The sequence below is a fragment of the Etheostoma cragini genome, chromosome 11, assembly GCF_013103735.1.
Source record: "Etheostoma cragini isolate CJK2018 chromosome 11, CSU_Ecrag_1.0, whole genome shotgun sequence".
Lineage (NCBI taxonomy): Eukaryota > Metazoa > Chordata > Actinopteri > Perciformes > Percidae > Etheostoma > Etheostoma cragini.
The window spans coordinates 13746191-13772987 of NC_048417.1; the positions used below are offsets into that span (position 1 = coordinate 13746191).

Consider the following 26797-nt stretch of genomic DNA (forward strand, 5'->3'; position numbering starts at 1 on the left):
ATATATATATATATATATAGTACATGTGTGCATTATGTAAAAATAAAGTGAAATGCACACAGAATTGGGCTTTAGTGGATGATGCGCTCACTACTTGTTTATTGTGCTTGTGTACATTTGTCCATATTTATTTCACACATTGCTCTAATTATTGTATATAGTATTCATTTCACACACAACCACTGTAGTCTCAGTTAGATTTATTAAGTTGCAGGTTGAAACAGTTAATTGTTTGTTTCTTCATGCTCATCTATTTTTTTGTTCTTATGTTTGGTCCAGCATGCAGAAATGTTTGTTCCCGGCAGCATGGTGCATTTATGTATTTATGGTAATGATGATGTCATCACTGACATCATTAGACAGAACCAAGTCATGCGAGTTTTCTGCATGCAATTAATTGTCATGTGTTTTGGTTAATTTTAGGGGTAGTTGATATGAGTTACATCCCGCGTAAAGTTGTCTCTATCGTGTGAATGAGTGCAAACTGTGTCTAGCTTTGTCCAGATTATGAAAAGTCAGATGTGTTTGGCATAGTCACAGCTGAAAGATAGTGGTTCAGTCCAGAGTGATTGAGAGCCCTAAGGCAATAGCCATTCACTCCTTAGGGAAAGGGAAGCTGCACTGAAACTAGCCTGTTCTTCAATGATTTTTTCATTATATAGACAAGAAGTTGTGTTGTCACAAACGCATGCTTTGTCTCATTTTGTCAAGCAGGTTTGTCATTTCTTTTGTCAGTTTCAAGTTTTGTATTTTTTAAATCTATATCTGTTTGACATTCTGCAAATAAACTTGCACTGTTTTGAATTTGAGATCTCTGTTTATGTGTGGCTGTGCTACACAACACATCACTTTGGAAAATAGCATTATTTGGATTTAAAGAATAGGAGTTCTTGTTTTCAATTGTACCCGATCAATTCAATCATTAGTAGTAAATTAGTTATTTTAGTTAGTATAAATCAAAATGTTCCAAACCTTTCTGATACACTGATTACTGTATCTATTTCAAACTATTAGTTATAAGATATAGTTTAATCTATGATTTAATAAGTTACTGGGAAGTTGTTTACACTTCACATTTCATTGACCTTTCTTCTTGTATTTCATACCTGTGTTTGTGTATAAACATTGATTTGTTATAGTTATATTTATATTTGACCTTTTCCCCTGTAAGAAACACTGCTTAACACCATTTTCTGAAAATGCTCTGAATTCCACCTCTGGCCCTAATACGTTTGAACATCTTGTGTGTTACGCAAGCACATTTTGGGGGTTAGGTTTGTTCACTAACAAGTCAACAATTGCAAGATTTGTAATCTTTCTGACAAGGTCTTAGTTTTCCTAATGATTTCCTATAAAACCTAATTGTGGTTCATATTACAGTTGATGAAGTTCTGATGCTGCCTTCTCTTTTGTAGCTTCAGATGAAAATTGTTACGCTCTTCAAACTCTCTTACAAGAGTGAATGTTAAAAAGCAACATATGTGTTCACATATGAGCTGACAATCAGTAGTCATTCAGTTGCTGATCATGTGTCCCAGATGGACCGGTGACTGGACTTTGTCACTTTGTCATTCTTCTTATGTTGAGGTTTACTGATTACTCTGTATTTATTAGTTTATGTTAACGTGGTACTTGACCTTATTTGTATAGACCTAAACGTGCATTTTGAATACTGCATGCCAAATTTGTAAAATTTTTAAAACATATGTCCACAGTGGAATTTGCCTGCCTTGGGTCATGTTATTACTTCTCATTTTCTTGAATCTGCTAAAAGACTTTACACTAAAACTTGAAATAGTCATGCTTGCAGAATCTTTCTCTGCGGCCTGGCCGGGCCGGGTGCCAATATTGGTGCCACAGTGTCCAATGAATGGAGGGCCACCAGCTGGGCATCCCTAGTCATCTCAGCCACCACGTTCCAGGGTCTGTGGAACAACTGTGTTGGAAATGCCCTTGGAGTTCTATCCTTAGCTAAAGGGGTCTGAGTTTCACAGTGACCACATTACAATATCCGGCTGTTCTCACACTGCTGCATGTTGCATTTGTGCAGTTATTGATTCACCACAGAAAGCTACATGCAACATGTTGCATGTAGCTTTCTGTGGTGAATCAAAAACTTTTAAGATGTTGTCAAACGTCCATCAAAACCGAAACAATACATTCATTGCATATTATTGAATATTTCAATGTTCAGTAGATACTCAAACATTTGTTCCTAGAGGGCCATTACCACTTATGCAATGAAGTTGTCATTGAAATTGCTATTGAAGGTTAATGGGAAGTAACATGTTTTGAAAGATGTCATTTGTCAGTCATGTGTTTTGCAAAGAAATCTTAATTTTTGTTTTTTTTGTGGTCATTAAGTATTTCTCGTGTCAGTGAATCAGATTGTCTTTGTTTTAAAAACGACCAATAATTTCATCTTGAATTTCAGATTGTCTTACTTTTCATCTACTTTTCTTTTTAAATAAAAACTCTTGTGGTGCCCTGCCACACATATTTCATAACTTTGAGGTAGTCCTAATGTCTGAAGTTCTACCATGGGCAATTTTTGTGGAAAAATGCCTTGGTTAGCATGTTTCAAGCCATTCTAGCACGGTACAGAAGCCTGCATGAAGACTCAGCTCGATTTGTGCAGTTCTCATTAATATTCAACGAGCTAAACTGCTTGACTCTGATTGGCTAACAGCTATCCAATGAGAGCCTGGCTATCAGCATACCCATCTCAACTGGTCAAGCTCATGAGTAGTAATGAGCTCAGGCAACATGACGTCAGACTGACCAGCTTTTGGAATTGACCTGATTTCTCCACTTATTTCTTTTCAGTAGCTAGAGCTGACAGAGGAGGTAGCAGTTCATTTTCACATTCATCTACACATCATATTCACAAAATAACACAAAAACATATGGACCTAACATGTTTAAAAAAAATGCAAGTAAAAACTGTTTTATGTGGCAGGGTGATACCTGTTTCCATAATTAAATGTTATAGTCTAGATTATCTTTGCTGCTATAATCACAAATGACTTGTTACCTTAATATTAGTTTCAGATTTATAGCAGAAATGAAACACCAAAAAACAGACACCACTCAATTCAAAGCATAATATTTTGTCAACCATTTTTACCCATATTTTATGCATTGTATTGCATTATTTACTTGAGGTTGAAGGAGTTTTTTCGGTCATTGTCCAAAATTAGAGATTGTTGGATATGCACAACGTTTTCCAGTGTTACCCTTTCATCAATGTGTATTGTATGTTGACATTTTACTATATACATGGCTAGTTGTCTGGTAGAAATAAATTGTGTTTTCCATTACCTCATGTTATTTTGTTTGGTCTTCTAGTCATTTTTTTCATTTGCTACACACATTTCAGCTTAGTCTTTACAACAGAACGGGAAGATAAAATCCAATTCATTTAATTTCTCTATAAATGTACACAATTCAGTAACATGTAGTTATATACTGTATACATAATTTTCTTTTTAGAACAATTGTAGAGTGGTTTGAGATTCCCAACTCCATATGTTGGTGGCAGAAGTGTGTATGGAGTAACATTAGTAGTTACATCCACCAGATGGGGCTCTGTTTCACATTATGAAAGCTCAATGAAGTATTTAATGAAGGTGAGTTTTCCCTTGTTGTTGTTGGCTTTTTATATGTCTCACTTATATTTTTAGTTGTCCTTTTTCTAAGTGTATCAACACATTTCTCTGCAATGTAACAGCATATTTTTTTCCGTTGCATGCTGTTAGATGAAAGTGACAAGCTGTTAATAAGTTATCTAAATTCTGCTATTTTAGGTCTTTGAGGAAGTTACTGCACTCTTGTTAGTGCAAGGTGAAAGGTAGAAGGTGACACATTCACTGCTTTTCTGTTTCCTGTCATAAATGCGTTTGTGGTTTCTCAAGACTGCTTTTTAACTCATAAATAAATCCAAAGATGTGATTTAAATGTACTGTATAAAGGCAGTGGGAAATATAATGAGACATGTAGAATAAAGGAGACTTTTGTAAAGCTCAATGTTGTTTTTGTTGAGGCTGTCAGAAAGGTGCTGGTTCCCCTCACACATAGTTTGTGGTGTGAATGGACAAATTAACAGGAACAACTTAGAATTTGTCATTGGCTCATACTGTACATCCATAAAATAATGTATGATGCATTGTTAGTTTAACCCTTGTTGTGAAGAAGGAATGGTTTGACCACTGACAACATTTTACAGGTTAATACATTAAATGTGTAACACACCTCAGAAAGAATACTATGTGTTTGATACCTAAGCGCATACACTTTAACTTCAGATTTTTTTTTTACTACAAACGTTCTGTTTTTAACAAAGTATTTTCCATAAAAGTACCATTACTTTTATTTTTGAGTAAATCAATACTTTTGAGTATTGGACTGCATGCCAGTCACAGTGATAGGCCTACTCAAAATATGTACACAGGTAGCAAAGAATTCATTTCGCAAGCCTACATTTCCTCTAATTTTAAATGGCGTTACTGATGTCATTATGATACTTTCTACAACCAAAACTTTCAATCCCCATGATCCATGGCAGTGAGTCACATAGACGTGTACTGGATGAGGGGTTGGAAGGAGCTATGATAGACCATTGGCCCCTTGTTGATATTTAGGGCCAAACTCCTCCCTTCAGAATAAACCAATCCACAACACATTAACTATCAATCACAGCCTATCCATTGAACTTAGTACATAGTGCAGAACATAGCTACATTTTCAACAAGCCTTACTAGCAGGGGAACCATTATCAATCCCAGGTCTCACAAACGTATTTTCCCGTCACACAGTGTGGAAGAGTTCTCTTTGCAGAATGAGCAGCATGTCCCAGGAGATCTTGGCCTTTTTACTAAGCACTTCTGGATGGGTGCTGGTGTCTTCCACCTTGCCGATGGAGTATTGGGAGGTATCTTCAAACGATGGATCAGTGATCACCACAGCTACATTCTATTCCAACCTTTGGAAGACCTGCGTCATCGATTCAACTGGAGTCTCTAACTGCAAAGACTTTCCCTCGTTGTTAGCACTGAATGGTCAGCTTGTAATTCCCTTCTCATTGAATGCTTGGTTTTTCTGTCAGTCATATTGGATGCATGGGGTTTTGTATTTGTTTTTCCGTTAAAGAGTGTATGTTAATGCCTCAAATGCTTGTTGTAATCTTTCCATTGTTCTTTTAGTCTAATTTTCTATTTTTTCTAGTGTGTTCATCCTCAGTTACCAATTGCCATATAAGTGCTCAACCTTAGCTCTTTCTCTGTCTAAATTTCTTTTATTCATTTTTTTCTTTAGAAAATTCAAGATGATATTTAGGATGAATAGAAATCCTAACGCCCAAGTCTTAAAGAACAAACTCATTTACCTCCAAATATGTCAATGTTTAGCCTTTCTTCTCTGAGCTTGAAAGCTATAAAGGAAATTTACTGGGACCCTCAGGCGGTTTCTCCCACAGCTGACTAGTTTCACAGGTTAACTTCCAAGGTAATATTTGCCTCCAAATCACATCTGAATAGGACGCGGCATACTAAGACACGCTCCGCATTACCGCAAAGTGGCTGAAAACAATTAGGGATATTCATGACAAATTGTATTTGTTGCTTAATGTGTGAATTAGTCCCTTGCCCAATGACCTTGCGGTGTGCAGATGTGAGTACAGGGAATGCAAAACCATTGAATGTGGCCCTAAAAGTAACACTCTTTTAATTGCAAATACTGTAAGTTGACCTCTATCTGTTTGCAGGCTACATCCAAGCATGCAGGGGATTGATGATTGCAGCCGTCTGTCTGGGTTTTTTTGCTTCTATATTTTCCCTTGTTGGAATGAAATGCACCAAACTTGGAGGAACTGACAACAAAAAAGCTAGTATTGCCTGCTTTGCGGGTGTAATTTTCCTTCTTAGTGGTAAGTATGGTGAAATTGCCTGTATGGTATCTGTAAACATCTGTGGGATCTGATGCAATTCCCTATTTTTCTTGTTCTCCTCAGGCCTCTGCTCACTTTCAGCGTGCTCCCTCTATGCGCACCGGATAACAACAGAGTTTTTCGACCCAATGTTTTATAACCAGAAGTGAGAACCATCTAACTGTACAGCCAGTGTTTGAATGCAACTCAACCATTTGAGAAAAATATCATTAAGTGGGCTATTGGGTTTGTCTGTAGGTTTGAACTGGGAGCTGCGCTTTTTATCGGCTGGGGAGGTTCTATACTCTGTATTCTCGGAGGCAGCATCTTCTGCTTCTCCATTACAGGATCTTTCAACAAAAGGTGGGTTTGAGTAACACATACTATGTTTACATTATGCAGAGGATACATGTATGAATCAATAGTGTTGAGCCATACATGTGCTTGATTAATGAGGATGAGACTGTGTTCTGTTTCTTCACAGCCACAGTCGAGCAAACCATGTCTACAAAGGTGCTGTCTCACATTCTCATGTCTCCTCCCACCCAAGAGGGCGGGCACAGTCTGTAAACCAGAGGCCGCCTCCTGACTGCAGCAACTCCTCCAGGATTCAGCACTTTGATAGGAATGCGTATGTGTGAGGTATGTTAATATAAAACACGTTTAGCCAAAGACACTGGTGAGTCTTAAAGGTTTCAGCACACTGTATGAAAGTTGGTGGTTTTGTCTAACAGCAGCAGAATTCCCTGATGTTAATCTGTGCTCACTAAGAATTAACTTTGAAATATATATATATATATATATTTTTTTTCTGGGGTTTGTGTAATGCAATTTACTCTCTAATGTCTGGGGACTTTTATTTTCTACAAAGCAGACAACTTCTGTATTTGGCATTTCCACATATCACTATGCACTTAATGCTGGGCATTTCTGATCAAATATTTCCATAATTTTCCTTTTTTTTTATGTATGTGGCAATTAAGTGTGGAACATTTTGTAAAACATTACCTTTGTTGATTAAATCTTTGACTGTAAGCAACCTGTACATGTTGTTAATCTTTGATGACAATATTTTAAAATTTCGCAAACTGATTGTCTTGTTTTCCATGGCATAACCATTAATTATGACTTTGTAGGAAGCAAAACTTCAGAAAGGACTGCGTCTTATCATTGTCTGATTGACATGTGTGGTGAATGATAAGAAGCCTCTGTTTTTTAGAAGAGTGTATGGTATGAGTAGAAATAAATAATGGTTAAAAATGGTTTCAGCTGAATACAAAGTGTTTTTCGTTTGTCACATCTGCTCGTCAGTGGTTGCTGCAGGTCTGAATGCAGTTGTACACGTTGTGTTATGTTCTTTAAGAAGATTAGTGTCAGTAACCCATTTTACCCTAATATTATCTTGTGTGACAGACAAAAGTAATACAACATTTCAAGGTGGTTACAAGCGTGGGCTTTTACAATGTAAATGCATATTAAATGTATTGTTGCTACACACCAGGGGCTGAAAAAAGATGTACACTTAAAAAAGTAGCTAGCATTGGTTTGAATGCTTTCAAGTGGGTGGCACACTCCAGAAAATTTACAGTAAACATCTCACACAATTACACACAGCCCTCATCAACACTAATGGCACATGGCACAGGCACAATGTCATTCTGTCTTGACTCAGGAAATAACTCATGATCCTGTTTACCACCAAGTAGACTTGTAATGTGAGTGTGCTTCAACTAAACTGAGTGGACACTACCTGGTTTAATTTAGTAATTTCAGAAATGAGGAAACGTCTCATCCAAATATTTGGCTTCTTAATTTCATCACTGGGATGGCTGTTTGTGCTGTGCACTATTGGAATGGACTTTTGGAAAATATCTCCAATAGGAGGACAAGGAGGCTCGTTTGTCATCAAAGTGGCCTGGTATTCTTCCAGCCTGTGGAAGGATTGTTACACAGATTCCACGTCTGTCATGACCTGTAGAGACTTCCCTGTGCTCCGGGATTTTACACGTAAGTGCTACACATGTTGCACATACCTCAGTAGTAAGGTTTCCAATCAGTCTTTTACTTTGAATGAATAGAACAATTTGCAGACCGGTAATTCAACATGCAGAGCACAGCACAATTATGGATAAGTGTTCAAAGTGGCACTGAGTTCACACAATAGCTATGTCAGACTGTGTGACCTTTGAAAAAAGAGCAGCATACTTCTTGACATAGAAATGAAAAGTTGAACACAGAAGCAGTAAACTCCCACTTTGTTATTTGGCCACTGCCTCTTTACTTGGTCTGGTATGACCAGTAGGTTTGGTTGCTAATTTTGTCAAAACTTTAGCTATTGCTACTGTATGTATATTAACATCACTGTGTCAGGCAACTGGCTTTATGGTTCTTCTCTATGAATATAAAAGAGAACTCAGCTTCCTTTTTTGGTTTTGGAATTGAACGCTGTTTTAAAAATTTAACTTTTTCTTTTTTGTTTCTCACAGCTTTTATACACGGAGTACAAGGATTGCTGATGTGCGGGTTAGTTGTTGGACTAATTGGTGTAGTTCTTTGCTTTGTTGGGATGGAGTGCACTTATATTGGTGGAGCTGATAATACCAAGGACAAACTGCTTTTTGCCGGAGCAGTGTTTCATATTGTTGGAGGTGAGTACAAAACATGCACACGTTTGTCTCTGTAAATGACAGAAGTGTTTTGCCCTTATTATTTCTTAATATCAACAAAACCTCTGCATGCAGGTGTGTCAGATGTTTCTGCCTACTGCTTATACATCAACAGGATTGCCAGAAAACCCTATGCTGCCAACATTGCGTCCGGAGACATAAAGTACACAGATTTACATTACCATGTTGTTAATAGTAAGATATTAACAAAATCTTATGTAGAGTATTTACAGTATGTACAATGTCACATTCATTTTTTCTTACATTTTATCTTACTCCAGGTCTGACCTAGGAATTCCCATATTTCTAGGATTGGTGGGATGTCTGTTTATCCTTTTAGGGGCTGTGTTATACGCTGTTACAGTCTACCGAGTACTTTGCCCTGAAAGGTATTTCAATTAATCTATCTTTAGCCTTTTTCCAGTGACTGTTGAGTTCATACCACATTATTAACTTCAACAATGTTTTGGTATTACAGTGAAGTGGATTATGCCTATGGAGGAGGCAAGTACATGGCCCCCCGCTCCAGAGAAAGAACCCTGTACACCGGATACTACAAATCCAGGCAGAATGGATCTTATATGGGCTCAGGGCCATCCACCAGCTCCAAAATCTCAAAACTCTCTCAGACGAGACCCACAAAAATTTCAGAAAGAGATGCATTTGTGTAGTAGCTCAAACTCTTTTTTTCATATGTAGGTTTTGTATCAACAAAAGCTGAAAAACACAACAAGAGAAAGTAGCTCCAAGTTTGATTAACTATCAATTGGCATATACTGTAGATAGGATGAAAAAAACCTTCACTGTTTCAGTGCACCATGTACAATTATGATTTGTTTTTGTTGTTGTGGTTTCCATGCTCTTGTCATGTTTTTTCTGTTTGTTGGTAAAACAGGTCATAAAATACATGTCTACATGTCTTGTGTTTGCTCATTAACTTTGTCACTGGAATATCTATTTGATATATGATGAAATACACTTTATACCTTATTGTGTCTATCCAATTATTCATCCAACCATTAATACATTTCAGGTCTTACCAACTGAATTGGCCGTCACTCAGTAGTGTGCAGGAATCCTCTCTGCAGCATGAGCAGAATGTTTCTGGAGATCTTGGCCTTTATATTTACTTATTTGAGGTGGGTGCTGGTGTCAACCACCTTGCCAACAGACTAGAAGATATCTACACTTAATGGAAAAGTCATCACCATTCCAATCTGTGAAAGATCTGTGTCATTGATTTTATTGGAGTCTCTTTTGGCAAAGACTTTCCCTCAATGCTGGCACTGGTTGCTAAGCTCTTTTTTTCTTTCCTTTTTTATAAAAAGTCAAGTTGAAGTTCACTGCCACTTATGCTATGGCCTAATGCAAGTCTTGAAAGAACAACTCATTTACCTCCGAATATGTCAATGTTTAGCTTTTGTTCTTGAAACTTGGACAGCTACAAAGGACATTTAGTGGGCCTCAGGCAGTTTCTCCCGCAGTTGACTAGTCCCAGGGAATAACTTTAAAGTTTTTTTTTGGAAGATTATTTTTCTGGGCATTTTGAGCCTGTATTTAATAGGACTGCGGAAGACATGTAAAGGGATAGACATGGGTATGACATGCAACAAAGGGCTGCAGGTCAGAATCAAACCGTCAAACGTGGCAAGAACAGAGCCTCTGAACATGGGAAATAACTTTGAATGTAATATTTAAATACATGGAATGGCATAACATAATAAGGACACAAAAACTGATACTGTGTTTCATTAAAAGTACAGGAAAAAAACTTAATCAAATAAACATTACTTTTAGTAAAAATGGGGATTATTACCACAATTATAATTTTTAAACAAAAAAAAAAACAGAATTCGAGCCACATCAACATTGAATACAAGGTGACATTATATTTTTGCAGGACACATCTAAGCACGCAGAAGACTGCTGGGTTTGTTTGGTTTTGCATTTGCCCTTGTTCAGAATCAGAATCAGAATCAGAAATACTTTATTGATCCCCGAAGGGAAACTTTGTGTTACAGTTGCTCAGATATTAGAAATATAAGAAATATAAATAAAGAAATAAAGAAATATAAGGAGTGTGGATATTTACATAGTATATTATGATACAGTATTTACATAAATAACATAATTAAGGTGTTGTAATGGTGAAAAGCAATAATGGTGAAAAGTAATAATAATAATAATAGTAGCAGTTGAGTATTGCACACATTACAAGCCAGTGTTAATGCACAATACAGATAATATTGTCCAGTTTCAACCCCTCTAAGTGTCTGTGTGTCGGACACTTAGAGGGAGGAGTTATAAAGTTTGATGGCCACAGGCAGGAATGACTTCCTGTGGCGCTCTGTGGTGCATTTTGGTAGAATGAGTCCATCACTGAAAGTGCTCCTGTGATTGAGCAGCACGCCATGGAGTGGGTGTAAGACATTGTCCAAGATGGCATGTAGTTTGGACAGCACCCTCCTATCTGACACACCCGACAGAGAGTCCAGATCCACCCCCACGACGTCACTGGCCTTGCGAATCAGTTTGTTGAGTCTATTGGCGGAAATACACTATAATTGGGGGAAATGACCGTTAAATGTAAATGTGCTGTATTTATATAGCGCTTTCCAGTCTTAACAACTGCTCAAAGCGCTTTTACATCTACAGGAAACATTCTCCATTCACACACATTCATACACTGTGGCCGGGGCTGCTGTACAAGGTGCCACCTACTCATCAGATAAACATTCACACACATTCACGCTCCAATGCGCAGCACCGGGAGCAACTCAGGGTTCAGTGTCTTGCCCAAGGACACTTCGACAATGACTGCAGGGGCGGGGATCGAACCACCAACCTTCCGATTGGCAGGCAACCGCTCTACCACTGAGCCACAGCCGCCCCATAAAAACCCATCAAATTAACAGACACCTGCTAAGTAGTTTGGGGAAACGGTATGTTCCATCTTTCTAAATTGACGCACCTCCAAAAAAAAATGTATTGCAACATGTTAACAAGCTAAGATCTCATTTACAACCCTGAGGGTTTGGGGTTTTTAAAAGATATAGTGTATTGCATCATGATAGTCCTTGACATTTTGCACCAGCACATATTCAGTTCAAACCATTTACACAATTACCTATAGGTGTATTTTTCTTGTCAACATCATCAATGTGTAACAAAATTGTCATCATTTAGAAATATTTCAATTCAAGTGTTTCTTGGGTCTGCAAATCCCTTGTTAACCTTTTTAGAGTTTGACCCAGTAATAGGAGCAATATGGTACATGAAACTGACACCATGCTCGTACAAAGTAGTTTCCATGTAAATAATACCAACACAGTGGAGTGTCAATTCAAGGCAAAACGTGACGGTTTGTGATGTATACACACTGCCCGGCCTCTTGAATGTGCTTAAGTGTGTGTTTTTGGCATAACACACGACACAGGTACCCTGCAGTTTGTGTTCAGAAGCTGTTGTGTCGTTGCTTGGATTTGCCTTTCTCTGTCTAGAGGCTCAAAGTCCACGCAAGCATGAGTTACAGGACTGTGGTAATGTACATGGAGATCGGCTGCTTTGTTGTCTGTGTGTCTGGATGGATCCTGGTGTGTTCCACAATGCCCACAGATATCTGGACATGGTCTCAGATAGAAAGCCGAGTCTTGACTTCTTCACACTACTTCTCCAACCTGTGGAAGGATTGTATATCGGATTCAACTGGAGTCATTGACTGCAAGAACATTCCATCACTGCTTGCACTGAATTGTAAGTAAAATGTATTTTAGCACAAGGCATGATGATGAATGAAAAGGAGACCCGCAGTCTTTGTTAACCCAATGTATGTATAACATTGTGTTGCTGTTCTTGGACAGGGGACATTCACATGTGCCGTGCTCTCATCATCATCTCTATCATCTTGGCTTTCTTTGGATCAGTTCTGGTCTTAGTGGGAATGAAGTGTACTAAGATTGGGGGATCAGAGATTGTTAATGCAAAACTAACCTTTGCTGGGGGAATGAACTACCTAATTGGAGGTAGGACTGAGACTTACACAGACTTATTTGAAAGAAGTTACATTGCAATAAACTACATGATCTTTAAATAAATATCTGCCATTTTCAGGACTCTGTTCTATGACTGCTTTCTCCTATTATGGAAACAAACTTAGAGCAGAATTTCAGGACCCTACCTACAAAGCTGAGAAGTAAGTGACATGGATAAAATACACTACAAACTCACCATATTTCATGAGTCAACATTTACGTGAAGGAAGAATTGTACAAATACATATTATTCATGTGTTTATTGCCAGATTTGAAATAGGCGTTGGTGTCTTTATCGGCTGGGGAGGCTCTACCTTACTTGTTGTTGGAGGCCTCATTTACAGTATCTTTGCTGGGAGGGAAGGGTTCCACTCAAGGTAAAATACTGCCACTCGTGACTGATTTTGGTTCTTTCCAGTATTTGTATTCTATTCTTTTTTTTATTATTTTTTATTATTTTGTTTTACAGACATAAATAACCTCAATTTGTTGAATCTGAACCTCACAGATCAAAAAGATTCCCTGAATACCAGTTCCCTGATGCCTACAGAGTTGTTCCGACAAAAAAGAGGGTTCCGTTTTTGGCTCGTACAGAGATGAGGGAGAGCAGAAAACCATTGACCACCAGTAGCAGCAGAGGCAGCAGCATCTCTGGGATCACAACCACCACCAATGCCTCAGCTGTTAATGCATATGTATGACCTGTTTCCAAAGGTGGAAAAGATTTTGTCTATCTGTCCTTCATGAAATATGTGTCTCTTCCTTTTCCAAAACATTTTATAATCTAAGCCCATACTTAAGCTTTAATATTAGTCTTTAGAATGGGTCTTATTTCCACAGCAGACATTTAGCATTAACAATGGTTCTATTCAAGTGTCACAAAACATGTATTAATTATCAAGATGTTTGGCTGTTGTTGTAGCCATAAATATGTTTTAATAGTACGGATATATAAAACAATGTATATTAACATGAAGAAATAAGTAACTAATTATGCTAGGACTTAATGTTGACATGTATGCTACCCATTTCTAGATTGCTTGTTTAAACCTGACTGAAGGTTGCATGCTTTAAAATAGCCTAACACTGCTGTTGATTGATGTTGTCAGATGTATTTGAAATTTGCAATAAAACTAAATGTTTAAAGAATATATAAATTACACCAAGTTTCCCCAATCATCCGGATTAAATGCTTGTGGCAGTGGTGGAAAGTAACTAAGTATATTTAATCAAGCACTGTACTGTACAAAGTTTTGATTTACTTGCACTTTACTTTTTTATTTTTTTCATTTTTATAATACTTTATTTACTTCTACTTGACTAAATTTCAGAAAAAAGAATGTAGTCTATCCTGCTACTACAAACTATTTGTAGTCACTGTTCCATTATCTTTTACTGTGACTATGATTGCCACTATTCATGTCAACCCCAACCGGCCCGTCAGACATCACCTACCTAGATCCTGGGCCTGTCCAAGGTTTCTTTCTAAAAGTTTTTCCTCGTGGTCAAGACCTACTCTATTGGAAAAGTGTCTTATGAATTTATACTATAAATAAAATTGAATTGAATTGTACTGTTGTACATGACACACACACACACACACACACACACACACACACACACACACACACACACACACACACACACACACACACACACACACACACACACACACCATAGTGTGTGCACAGATGACAGGTCTTGTGCTGCCGTGGCTGTTCTCTGTTGAACCAAGAGAGGTGGGCGGTGTTTTCCAAAGAATCCAGCCAATCACAGTCACCCACGACCGGTCGCTTGAGTTCGCTGTGACTGGGGAAAGAGAAGCTATGTTGAACACATGGGACTGTTGAGAATTAGGCGAAACATAGTTAGAATAACATCAGCCGGGACATAACGAGATTGGACCTGTCTGATGCAAATCTAATCATGGTTTCCATCGACCATGTCGCTAGCAAAATACTGACTTACATCCCATATGTTCTTGTTTTGATTGATATGAGATATGAAGGTAAGAACCTAAAGAATACTTTACTTGAATTCGGGGCAAGCTAGCGTTAACGCTAGTAGCTAAGTAGCTACTGAACGTCACCATTAACTAGCACACAACTTTGACCACGGTTCAAACAGCCTACCTGTAGTCAAAGTAACGTTGTATGGCAAATGTCAGTAGTAACTGATGGATAGCTGTTTGCTAACATAAACGTTATAGCGTTAATCCTTTATGTTAATTTATATCGAAGCAAACCGATGTTTGCTTAGTAAAAGTAACCAGTTTGAGCCTCCATGTGTAACGAACGTATGACAGCTAGCTAACCTAACGTTACGTGCCAAAGTAAATCTCTCTAATGTTTAACGTTACGGACTTGAGCTAGCTACGCTACCGCTTTTTATTTATCGGCATTAATGTGAATGCATTAATAATGAAGAACTTTGAAGTTACTGTAGTTTGTGGCTACTCCGTCTTGTGGTGCAGGATGTCATTATTGTGCATGTTGTTCAGGAGTGAAATGTGGCAGGGACGGGAGTGTGGACAATCATATGGAGATGGGGAAGAAACTGCTAGCTGCTGGCCAGCTAGCCGATGCCCTCTCTCATTTTCATGCGGCTGTGGGTAAGTGACAGAAGCATGACAAGTTTCATACATATACTTTTAACTTAATTTTTACACCAGTAAATGTAATCCAAAACTAACATAGTCATGTTTACTTTGTCCCTTTGTCAGATGGAGATCCCAAGAACTACATGGCCTACTACAGGAGAGCTACAGTCTTTTTGGCAATGGGGAAGTCAAAGTCTGCACTTCCAGATTTGAGCAAAGTTATTGAACTAAAACCAGACTTCACATCTGTGAGTTTCTGTTTTTACATCAGTTTGTCTGAAATCATTTGTTTCACATAGTTGCACACAGTTTGTCATACTGCAGGCTTACATTGTAGGTCTGACAGAACTGTGTGAGATACACATCTATTGTGCATAAATAATTGGGGAAAAAAATGGTTCATTTGTATATGTAATGTATGTGCAAGTTTTATATCAGCCCCATGCAAAACTACTGTATGTTGAGAAACTGGTCAGCTGTGTTTATAGGCCTGCAGTCTTATGCAAAAGAAGTCCTTTCTTCATACAGGCACGCCTTCAGAGAGGAAATCTCCTTCTGAAGCAGGGGAGACTAGATGAAGCGGAGAGTGACTTTAAGAAAGTGGTGAGTATAGTAACATTCAGTTTAAACTCCATGTTAAAAAGACTTAGAAGTCACTATTTTGTTCAATACGCAGATAACACCAGGAGTTTTCATTTGGGCTGCACAATTATGGCCAAAATGATAATCACGATTATTTTGATCAAAATTGACATCACGATTAACTTTCACGATTATTTGTTGATTTTAGACAAAACAAAATTTGTCCCATAGTTTATTTACAACCGCTTTAACGTCTGTATTGTGCTACATTACTCTTTTGTTGATGTTGTACATACATACAGCTGCAACACATGCAAATGAAAATTATCTGAAATAAATAGCCTAGGATATATTAAAAAAGAAAAAATAGGGTGCGTAGAGCCCTGTGAGCTAAAGACACTAACTAGCACTGGCCACTGCTGTTGTATTAAAAAAACAAAACACAAATGGGACAAGATGTTGCGTTTACTGGTAAACGTTGTGACCGAGGTATAACCGACTGCTATCTGAATTTTCCTTACGTTACTTTTTCCTCTTTGACTGTCTACATCTAGAAACTAAGCTTCACAGTGGAGGGAACAACTCTAACTGGCACATGATCAGACAGTGGTTTAAGGAGCGGTAGATGGGCTTTGCAGAAAAGCCTTCTATGAACGGAATGACGCATTTAAAATATCACTCAATTACGCAAATTTGATCGTGGGAAGCCAAAATCGTGATCGTTGTTAAAATTTGATTAATTGTGCAGCCCTAGTTCTCAGTGTTGATCTATAGCCTGGTTTTGTAGTGAAACCTAACTCAAGCATGAAAACTAGGCTCAGTGTATTTTCAATATAACATGACATAAAGGCAATAGTTTAACTTATTAACAGCTTTATTGCTGTGAAGGATATATTTTTTTTCTATGCAGTGTGCACACTTTGTTTTGTGTTTTTTATTTTGCTATTCTGTACAGTTATACAATAAGGTTGACAACATGAGAGGTTTTGTTGTTCTTTCTTATCTCTGAAACCAAGTAGCAAAGAAGTTAAAAATGAATGCCATAGGCCACATAAGACCTTAGTGGACAGGTATACCATGCATCCATAAGCCATCTTAAAAGATGTAGATAACAATTAAATTAGCAGTGAACTCTCATTAGGGCTTTCAGGGATCATTTTAAGGGGCTCGTTAAGGATTAGGAATGGAGCTTGCTAATGTATTTTCTGTTAGAATTGACAATTACCATTTCAAAGAGAAGTTACACAACACTCCCCAAAGACATACATGCCCTTGTTATATCTACTATTAATTCATAGATTCCATTTAAAGCTGCTGTATTCTCAGGTGAGGTAATCATCAGTCCCTTTCCTAAGTGGGAATAGGATGTGAATGTGAGTGCCACACTGTGCCGAAGGCATGCGGCAGGCCTGCAGCCTTATAATCCGGTTTTGTTCCGTTTTGTTACTAGCCATTACATTTCCTAATATTAAACACAGAAAAAGCCAGTCAACTTCTGATGAACTTTATTATATGTAGTTTGAAGCTCAGTGGTTAGTCATGTATTCCTGGGTCACTTTCTGGGAGTGTAATTTTTTTGTATGTAATAGAAATAATATAATAATTGCAATCAAGTGTGAGCCCTCCTTCTTCATACAAGCAAGAAGCCCTCCTTACTCTGCACAGGCCAACAAGCATCCGGGCTTATACAGTTTTAACATTTTGCTGGTATAATGTCAAGGGATCTGTCCAGAGGTGCATAATGTCCACAATGTTGGCCAAGCTTAATGCATCGCATTTATGCATTTAGCTTTTTCCTAAGCGGAGCTTGCAGAAAACGAGTTAAAGGTACCCAGGTCTGTTTGTAAAAGATGTGTGACCTCTATGATGAGGATGAATATATTGTAATTGGTTTAGGGAATGGTAAGCACTGCAAATGCTGTGATAGGCAATGCTTTGAAGAGGCAAAGTTGACACAAAGAACCTCTTCAGAATTATGAGAGGTCTTGGAATGTATTGGTGAAGGACTGAATAACATTTTCTTAAGTCACTCTAACTTTCTTCCAGTTAGATTGCTTTTATCATGACCATAAGCATGCATTGTAATGTATTGCCTTTCAATGTTCCAGCTGAAGTCCAACCCTAGTGACAAAGAGGAGCGGGAAGCCCAGAGTCTGCTGACAAAGTCGGATGAAATTCAGCGGCTGGTGGCTCAGGCACGCAGCAGCTTCGACAGGCAGGATTATGTGACAGCTGCTGTCCAGCTTGACACTGTCATTGAGGTGAGACACCTACCTTGTCACCATTGCCTACTTTTCCTGCAAGCATGACGTTGCTCGTGTTATCTTTACCGCAGAGTCTACAGAGCATTTGCATAGTAACTAGTACTGCAGTTTGTAAGAGATATTGTCTGCCTGTTACAGACTTGCGTTTGGGATGTGACCTCTCGTGAGATTCGAGCCGAGTGTTTTATTCAAATGGGGGAGAATGGAAAGGCCATCAGTGACCTCAAAGCTGCATCCAAGCTAAAGAGTGACAATACCCAAGCTTTTTACAAACTCAGCACCATCTACTATAATCTTGGAGACCATGAGATGTCCCTCACGTAAGAGCCACTTGCAGACTGCTTTCTTGAGGAAGCTACCACACAGTATCAGTATCAGACATTGTGACCAGGTACCAGAATTGGCACGATGAGACAACTTCCTAATTACTAAGGTGTTTCTCTCAGAATCAAATATGGCACAATTATATCTCTAAAAATTATTTTGTACATTGACATTATCTGTCTATAGATACTTTTGTGCTGTACTGGGCTATTAGCAAAAGGATATTTATGAATAAACATTTCTTGCATTTGTTTTTATGTGATAGGTAGGTGGTAAAAAGGATTATTAAATTATTAAAAAGTTTATCTCACAATAAACTGCAGTTGCCGTGCAGTAAATGGCTCATAAAGTTTATTCATGGTTGAGATTTTCTCTAACCTTGATGGTCATTTGTGTGATTATGACACCTTAAAGTGTAAATATCGTTCAATCATGAACATTTCCACTTTATCATTGTGAATATTTGCACAAACATACATACATGCACAAACGGTGCCTATCGTGCCATTTTGTACCTCTGTACGTTGTCTCATTTGGCCTTAAAGTCAAATAAAAATGATTATTTTCAGAATTGTAATAGCTGGCACATACCGTTAATTGGTATTGATCTTATTATTACTTGCATATGTCGCTAACAAAGCCAATAATTAACACTGTAAAGGCCAACAAAAATCTAGAGTACAAATTCTTAATACAGAAAAACTACAGTACATAAACACATGAGGAGCAATGATCACAAGTAAACCCACAGCAACAATTAATTATACTGTACAATTCATAATGTGTTTAATCACAGTGCAAACTATAGTGTAAAAATTACCTCATAGTCTCTTACCACAAATCTCTTGTGCTATTTCAAAGTGTTCCTGTTATTTTCTCCACCTCCCTATAAATTGGTAATATAGCACATCCATCGGGTAAAAAGTTTGCCTGTTCTGACCTTGCTCCTCTCGTTTGATTTGCAGTGAAGTACGTGAGTGCCTGAAGCTTGATCCTGATCACAAACAGTGTTACAGCCATTACAAGCAGGTCAGGAAGCTCAACAAACAGATCCAGTCTGCAGAGGAACTCATCCAAGAGCAGAGGTGTGTGTGTGTGTGCAGGTGTGTGTGTGTTTGCGTGTAGTTGTGTGTGCATGTAGGTGTGTGTAACACCCACCTGCCTCCTGCTCTTTTAGGTATGAAGACGCAGTGAGCAAATATGAGGCAGTGATGAAGACCGAGCCCAACGTGCACCATTTCTCTCTCCTTGCCAAGGAGCGGATGTGCCATGCGTTGACACAGGTAAGACCCCTTACTGCTCCCATGAGATGCGTTAACTCGCTCTTTAACTCAATTAAACAATTTATCTACCCAACATGCCTTCCTTGCGTCATGAGCAGGGCCAGCAGGCTAGCAGAGCTATCTCAGTGTGTGGCGAAGTCCTCCAGTCGGACCCAGAGAACGTTAACGTGCTGAAGGACAGAGCTGAGGCCTATGTCCAAGAGGAAGAGTACGAGGAAGGTAAGCCTGTCAGATGTAGCTGCATGTAGTTGCAATCTATTTATTTAATGGAGTTGGTCCGTTAGATTTCCAGTTGTTTATATAGATTTATTAACACTACATTTGATTCTTTCTTTTCAATAGCTCTACTCTTCTCACAGCATTTTACCTGTTTTTATTACTCACGTTTGGATTTGAGTAAGTTGCTGAAATCCACACTTGGTTTCCAGTTTGTTAGGTACACCTAGCTTAAAGGAATGTTGTCTAAATACAACAGTCCTGCAATGAATCCTACTTTTGTAAAGGTTTTAGCTGGGTGTACCTGGAAAAAAACTGGCAACCAAGTGTATATTGTAATAATCCTAACTGAACTACACAATGCACACTGCTGTCATGGCAGAAGTCTAACACAGGGGGTCCTTGTAACACTACTAAATACACACAGGGAGATGAATTTAATATGTCAATGACACATCATTTGAGCATCTTCTCATCTGATAATTTTATTTCTTGTAATTTGGGTGTTTACAGAAAAGTAATGGGATTTTAATATAAAACATCCACATTTAATCTAAAGTCACTGCTTGTCTGAAACCCAGAAAGGACAAACGTCATATGTTAGTTTATTTTCATACAGTATAATTCAAAGTAGATGAGAAGCCCAGTGGGCTAGGAGTAAGCATAGTCTGTAAGATAAAGAGCTGCCTCACACTGTTGGCTTAAATTTAGCAGAATGTCTTGTTAATCAAGCCTAAAGCCACTCTTCAGTAGCAGTGCCAAAACACACACACACACACACGCACACACACGTAAAAAGTCCAGTGATGGCAGATGGTGAAATCACCAGAAATAGTTTGTGTCCTAGGCATCATTGCATGTCGCCTGATGTTCCAATACCGTTGTGCAAACAACCAACGGATATTGTGGTCATAATCCCTGCGTATATATTTTGTGTTTATCTGTCAGTTAAGTTTGAAATGTAATTTGCCATTCCACCCATCTTGGTGTCTTTGTGCACAGATGCCAATGCAGTGTCCAAACCCCGGTTCCCATAGAATCATTTTCCCTCCAGCTGCTCCTCACTAATGACATTCAGTCTGAAACCAGCCAAAAACATGGATCAAGTATTGGAAATATGTTATAGAATTTATAATAATAATACATACATACATACATACATACATACATACAACCGTAGAGACAGAACTATTTCTTTCTTTCATCACGTTTTTTTCTCATTACGGAATATTGTAAGGACTAGCCAGACCCTCCTAAGCAGCGCTGTGGAGACTACTGAAATACTAGTATTTAACATGTCAACTGGTATATGAAAAACCTGATTTCTTTGTGTTGCATGTAAACATCCTATACACATCCTAACTATAATCGAAACCGGGATAAACCCCATGACCAGGATACTCATTTCCATGTGAACACACTCAGTTTCTATCTTGACAATTTCATGAACTGTTTCCAGTGTGTCAGGCTCCAACACTCCAATTTCCACTACATGTTCTACAGTAAAAGACTCTGGTGATAAGCAATGACTCCTAACCAACCAGTGTGTTGCACACAAGAGTAGATATTTTCTGTAGTTGTTTTACAACAGCTAGTTAAAGCTTGAAATTGATGTAAATGCAGTGGCTCCGTTGTGTGTCAATCATCCAAATTAGTGCAGAAAAACATTTGTCCCTAATGCCTGAGACTTCCATGGCTGTGTAGGCAGTTAATCTGCTAAACAAAGGCATACAGTCCTTGTAAGAATCAGACAGTATTTGTATTCATTATTGCCATAATAAGCAGACATTCATTTTGATAGTAGCTAGTAAAGCGATTAAATCAATGAGGGGAGAAAGAGATGGCGCCCTGACTGGATTTGAACGTATGAATAGGAGAGAGAGAGAGAGAGAGAGAGAGAGGGGGAAGTAATGCAGGAAATCATCACAGGTCGGAATCAAACCCTGGATCTGTCGAGGCATAAGCATCAAAGTATATATGCACCTGCTTTACCCACTGAGCCAACCCGGCCACAGCATGGGCCATCTTAACATCCCCGCGAAACGATTTTTATTTCTTTTGGTGCAACAAAACATGTCTTAATAGTTAAACAGTGCAAAATAAAGTGAAACAGGCAAGCACTAAACATGAAAAAAAGACATTTGTGAGATTTTGGAAACCATTATGTGCATGCGCCTCAACTAATTACAGTGACAAACATCATAGAATACAGGATTATAATCACCAGAAGAGCAAACTGGTACAAGCGAGGAAAGAACCTCAATGTGCATCAAGAAACGCAACGTCGCCAGCGCAGAGCTGCGCTTTGTGCTCTGACAATGAAGCCCTCGGGCTCACTTGTCACTGGTGTATTGTTTGGAAAAGCAACACTTTTAATCCCAAATTGATAGATTTCTAGAGATGGAAACACATGATGCATTCATTTACTACATCATCCAAAGCTAACATGTGGTGCATTACAGGCACAAACTGAAATGTTTTTTTGTTCGTATCCACTTGAGGTTAGTGTGACACAGTGATGTTTTATTTAACTTGTGTCTCAGTGCTTTCAATGTAGAAGTGAACACGCGCGCAAAGAAAATAGCAGCTGTATATTAAAAAAAAAAAAAAAAATGATAAAGGAGACGGATCAAAGCTCCCACTTTTCATTTAGTTCATGTAATCGGCCAACTGCTTTCACTTTTTCCATAATGCTTTATGGTTTTAGCTTTTATTTTAAGTGAGAGGACAAAACAAGTCCCTAACATGTCAAATTTGATTTAAAAAAAGTACACACTTAGTCAAATTAGACCCACAAGTATCATCACCATCCCTTTAGGCATGTCCGCCTCAGATTAATATCGTGCCAAGGCTGTGTAAGTTGTCATTAATGTGCAATGAACACATCAGCAGGTGGGAATCCCAGTCCTCATGTGGGCTTTTAAAGTGTCAGGACCCATGGGTGTTGAATTCACCTCAGTACGCCTCACAGGGTAAACAAGCCTCAAAGCACCAAAACGTGCGCACACAAACAGCCCGGAGCTGCTCCAACATGATCTGAAGATGATGCTGAATAAAGAGGTTTATATAACGGCATGAGATCAAGCTTTGTTAGAGATGGGATCACTAAGGACTGAGGACCAGTGTTGGCAGTAATGACTTACAAAAGTAATGCAGTTACAGTAACCTGTTGCTATTGGCTGTAACAAAGGAATATAAGGCATTAGTAGTAATATTTTGGTCATATTATACCCGTTACAACATTTGATTAATCAATGTTCTTTAAGTGAATTACTTGACTTAAGTTCAATTGTTTTTTTGATTATGAACACTATCATCAGGTTAAAATTGACATTAGTCAGATATTCTGATTTATAAAGTCAAGAAGGAAAAACAAGGCCTGTGATCTCTCCGCAGTGTCATCTGCCATGTCATGTTGTAAATTCCGATGACTTTTGATTGGCTTGTCGGTTTTTCTATCGTCAATGGAATCGCTCTGAATGTGATCCCAACAATGTTGTTTGCCACTGTTTTTGAAACTATATATTTATTGTTCTAGGTTTTTTTTCTGGGATGCTCGCACAACCACAGGTCTCCCGTGTTGAATTCACTTTAGATCAGGCTTTTAGTGAGTCATCAAAGTGTTTCAATGTTACTGTAAGCCATAGATGCAATATCATTTGTATAACAGACCGGATGTACGCTTGTGCTACAGCAATGTTTGTGTCACAGTCGATAAATTGAGGAAATTAAGCCACAAATTGAAAAATAATACAATTATTCTCAGCTGATCCATGTACATTATTGTCTTTTGTTTGGTTCATCATCTTATTAGAGGCTCAGACGCGTACAGTAACAATACCTCGTGACTAAGAAGGATTCAGTGCCTTGCTCAAAGACACTAACGTTTTAGGTGGATGCTTGCGACAACAAGGTCTTAAGGTCTTGTTTCCCTCCGTTGATGAAATGTCTTTAAATAATGTACTTCTCTTCCCATTAGCTGCTTTGGATTAGTAAGCAATACTGATTTTGTCCTCTTTTTTTTTTTTCCTTCCAGCTATTAAGGACTATGAGACTGCTGCGAAACACAGCGAGAATGACCGCCAGATAAAAGAAGGTCTAGAGAAAGCTCAACGACTTCTCAAACAGTCTCAGAAGAGGGATTATTATAAGATCCTGGGAGTGAAGAGGTAGGCACAGACAGCAGGAGTTTGGGACATTTCTTACCATCCTTATAGGTGCTTTCCAGATGGGATTTTATCAGGAAAGTTGAGAATTGGGGTATTATTTTGACAAATGGGTTACAAAATGCATCGGAAGGTAATTTGTTTCTGTTTTTAGACTGCCTTTAACAACCACTGCTCTACAAAGGAGCCATGCTACACTGGAAAGCACATCATTTATTGGAACAATATTGTGTTCAAAAGCACTTTGACAAGATTGATTACATTTTAAGACAATGAAATAACTCTTGGGGGGGGGAGAAGAAGTAATGATTTACATGAGAGCCAATGCGGTAACCCTGACACTTGGACTTTAGGTCTGGCTTGTGTAGAAAAGAAGGGAAGGGAAGCTGTTTTAATCTTTTAATAAATGTGCTGATAATGCGCTCCCCACTGTCACAGAACTGCCCAGAAGAAGGAGATCATCAAAGCCTACAGGAAACTGGCACAACAGTGGCATCCAGACAACTTCCAGGATCCAGAGGAAAAGAAGAAGGCTGAGAAGAAGTTCATAGACATCGCTCAGGCTAAAGAGGTTCTCACTGACCCAGGTACATGGTTTTGTGGTCAGTGGGACGTTGTTTCCCAGCAAATGCCAGACCTCCCAGGGGCTGCTGGGAACAGCTTACTACCTGCTATTTTAAGCAGCTTGAGACCTTCATTATGTTTACTGGGAATTATCTTTATTTTCAATGATTAAAGAAACGTTATCCAAGCAGTGCATTACTTCTTTGAGCTTGCAGTTTTGCCTGATTGCAGTAATAACTGCTGAAATCAGGCCAAAGTGAAGAATGCTCATAATCCTCACATTTTCCACCATAAATTTATCAAATGCAGTAGTCTGTTAAGGAGCCCCAGTGAAAAAAGGTCAAATCGTGTGATCCAACTACACTAGATGTCCATGGAGACTTCCACAAGAGTTTCTTATGAAGCATCGCTGATTCTCCAGCGCCAACATTTCAAATCTCAGCAAACCTCTTCTAAATTCTACTTCCATTGAACCACCCGCAACCTAATAGCTAAAACTAAATGTTTTATTTAAAGTATGGATCTTATTGGTCATCAGCTGATCTAAAATGTTGTAAGATTACTTTACTCTTACTTATTACAGAATGGTTGTCAGTTATTCAAAATGTGTTAGCCTAACTGAATTATTAAAAAGTAAAATGAATATATTAATATATTATAATAATAACCAAACTTATTCCTGGAGGAATTGATTTCTAATTAAAAAGCTATTAATGAGTGTATTATATTTTCTGTCCTAGTTCTGTACTGACATTATTTTTATTTATTTTTTAGAGATGAGAACCAAGTTCGACCAAGGAGAGGACCCCATGGATCCGGAGAGCCAGCAGGGTCGTCATCATCAGCACTTCCATGGAGGCTACCAGGGCTTCCAGGGTTTCAATCCGTTTGGCTCTGGACCCTTTAACTTTAAATTCAACTTCAACTAAGGAAACTCATGTCCAGCACAGCTGGAGCGGATTTTCGTATTTTCCTCCCTATTTAAAAGGGAGATCACTGGCATGAGGAATGTCAGAAATGTCATCAGTCTCACAAAATGCGGAGCCAATTGTGACTTTGAATTCAGTGACCTTAAATTAAATATGCATCTTTGTTGTTGATGATACAACTTTGAATTTCATTTGGGGAAGGTCTGTTGCTATGCTAACAAATATGTTCCATGTGTGAACCAGCTTTTATCTCTTTAAGTATAAGTGGTTAATTCTGACACTTGCATCTTTTCCACATCTTTACAATTCACATCCATTCTTAAGAGTCAATTTGCACATAGGTACAGTACTATTTTTATATGAATGGAGTTTTTCAGAACTGTAAATAAAGAGCTATTTATGTACCTTAAATTGAACCGAGGCGCCAGGGTATTGCTGTATGGAAAGTTTAGAGAGTTGCTTTGCTACATTCATGGTCTGAAGCTGCAGTTTGAGAAATGGTACTTCTTCATCACTACATCTAACCTCTTCCTAATTCCAAGTATCTTAAATACATGTTCACATGGCGTAATGGTTTGAGGAACAAATGTGTAAGAAAATCCCTTCACTGTAGACCTTTCAGAGCATGAATCGCATCACATCCACTGACCACACAAGGGGACTGAAGAATTCACAAATAGATTTTGTAATGGTTTTGTAGCAAAGATTTTTTTCTTCTTCCACAAGACAATAATATAAACATTTCTATTTGACACAGCACAGTAAAATATGGGTGTCCTAAGACCAGATATCGTGCACCCACTTTTTTTTAATTGACTTTTAAGACTTTTAAGAAAAAAAGACTTCGGTTGAGCAGCAACACCCATGATATTCCTGAGACAAAAACACTGGTTCTTTGTGGAATTAAAATATTGAAAAATGATTTCTTAAAATGCAATGCTGAATGTAGTAAGATGTAAACACTAGTTAAAATCCTATATCCTACCCCTAAACCAGGACTTTTAGTAGCAACTGAGGATTCTTTGATCCTTAACTTGGCATTGATTGCCTGGTGTCATCTCATATATCGTCACATGACTTTGCAAGGATGGACAGATGACTGCTGCTAACCCCTGAGTTACTACGGTGACCTCACTACAATTGGTTAGCAAACAGTAAATTGGATGTATCGTTAGCATTTTATAAAAAGGTGAGAAACTCACTCTCAGCTTATTTATATTTCCGTTGGACCCACCACTTTACATTGTAAA

The 26797-nt window shown here is 38.3% G+C and overlaps 4 protein-coding genes across 6 annotated transcripts; all 4 read left to right on the forward strand.

The window, feature by feature from the left end:
* The first annotated feature begins 4544 nt into the window (after nucleotides 1-4544).
* LOC117952862 (claudin-10-like) lies at nucleotides 4545-6729 on the forward strand. Of its 2 annotated transcripts, XM_034885454.1 has the most exons (5): nucleotides 4545-5057; nucleotides 5762-5923; nucleotides 6008-6089; nucleotides 6182-6286; nucleotides 6408-6729. In XM_034885454.1, exons 1-5 carry the CDS (start codon nucleotides 4838-4840, stop codon nucleotides 6562-6564), a joined length of 726 nt encoding a protein of 241 aa, XP_034741345.1. In that variant the 5' UTR covers nucleotides 4545-4837; the 3' UTR covers nucleotides 6565-6729. The 2 variants fall into 2 exon arrangements, with proteins under 2 accessions (XP_034741345.1, XP_034741346.1); XM_034885455.1 differs by lacking the exon at nucleotides 5762-5923.
* Nucleotides 6730-7551: 822 nt separating this feature from the next.
* LOC117953415 (claudin-10) lies at nucleotides 7552-10095 on the forward strand. Its single transcript, XM_034886410.1, has 5 exons — nucleotides 7552-7930; nucleotides 8410-8571; nucleotides 8665-8752; nucleotides 8871-8978; nucleotides 9068-10095. The coding sequence occupies exons 1-5, from the start codon at nucleotides 7699-7701 to the stop codon at nucleotides 9258-9260; spliced, it is 783 nt and encodes a 260-aa protein (XP_034742301.1). The 5' UTR covers nucleotides 7552-7698; the 3' UTR covers nucleotides 9261-10095.
* Nucleotides 10096-11957: 1862 nt separating this feature from the next.
* LOC117953403 (claudin-10-like) lies at nucleotides 11958-13767 on the forward strand. Of its 2 annotated transcripts, none has more exons than XM_034886377.1 (5): nucleotides 11958-12342; nucleotides 12513-12611; nucleotides 12700-12781; nucleotides 12890-12997; nucleotides 13129-13767. In XM_034886377.1, exons 1-5 carry the CDS (start codon nucleotides 12111-12113, stop codon nucleotides 13319-13321), a joined length of 714 nt encoding a protein of 237 aa, XP_034742268.1. In that variant the 5' UTR covers nucleotides 11958-12110; the 3' UTR covers nucleotides 13322-13767. The 2 variants fall into 2 exon arrangements, with proteins under 2 accessions (XP_034742268.1, XP_034742267.1); XM_034886376.1 differs by having other exon boundaries at nucleotides 11974-12342; nucleotides 12450-12611.
* Nucleotides 13768-14358: 591 nt separating this feature from the next.
* dnajc3a (DnaJ (Hsp40) homolog, subfamily C, member 3a) lies at nucleotides 14359-25963 on the forward strand. The gene is made up of 12 exons (XM_034885494.1): nucleotides 14359-14628; nucleotides 15121-15231; nucleotides 15343-15467; nucleotides 15748-15822; nucleotides 17910-18062; nucleotides 18204-18385; nucleotides 19355-19474; nucleotides 19567-19672; nucleotides 19771-19891; nucleotides 23925-24057; nucleotides 24493-24641; nucleotides 25393-25963. The coding sequence occupies exons 1-12, from the start codon at nucleotides 14547-14549 to the stop codon at nucleotides 25545-25547; spliced, it is 1512 nt and encodes a 503-aa protein (XP_034741385.1). The 5' UTR covers nucleotides 14359-14546; the 3' UTR covers nucleotides 25548-25963.
* Nucleotides 25964-26797: the final 834 nt, after the last annotated feature.

Coding starts and splice junctions, on each gene's coding strand:
- LOC117952862 (XM_034885454.1), top strand. CDS start 4,838: ATGAGCAGCATGTCCCAGGAGATCTTGGCCTTTTTACTAAGCACTTCT. Junction 5,924..6,007: donor TGTAATTTTCCTTCTTAGTG/GTAAGTATGGTG, acceptor TGTTCTCCTCAG/GCCTCTGCTCACTTTCAGCG. Junction 6,090..6,181: donor CCAATGTTTTATAACCAGAA/GTGAGAACCATC, acceptor GTTTGTCTGTAG/GTTTGAACTGGGAGCTGCGC.
- dnajc3a (XM_034885494.1), top strand. CDS start 14,547: ATGGTTTCCATCGACCATGTCGCTAGCAAAATACTGACTTACATCCCA. Junction 14,629..15,120: donor GATTGATATGAGATATGAAG/GTAAGAACCTAA, acceptor CATGTTGTTCAG/GAGTGAAATGTGGCAGGGAC. Junction 19,673..19,770: donor TGTGCCATGCGTTGACACAG/GTAAGACCCCTT, acceptor CGTCATGAGCAG/GGCCAGCAGGCTAGCAGAGC.
- LOC117953415 (XM_034886410.1), top strand. CDS start 7,699: ATGAGGAAACGTCTCATCCAAATATTTGGCTTCTTAATTTCATCACTG. Junction 8,753..8,870: donor ATTGCGTCCGGAGACATAAA/GTACACAGATTT, acceptor ATCTTACTCCAG/GTCTGACCTAGGAATTCCCA. Junction 8,979..9,067: donor CGAGTACTTTGCCCTGAAAG/GTATTTCAATTA, acceptor TTGGTATTACAG/TGAAGTGGATTATGCCTATG.
- LOC117953403 (XM_034886376.1), top strand. CDS start 12,111: ATGAGTTACAGGACTGTGGTAATGTACATGGAGATCGGCTGCTTTGTT. Junction 12,343..12,449: donor ATCACTGCTTGCACTGAATT/GTAAGTAAAATG, acceptor GTTCTTGGACAG/GGGACATTCACATGTGCCGT. Junction 12,612..12,699: donor AATGAACTACCTAATTGGAG/GTAGGACTGAGA, acceptor TGCCATTTTCAG/GACTCTGTTCTATGACTGCT.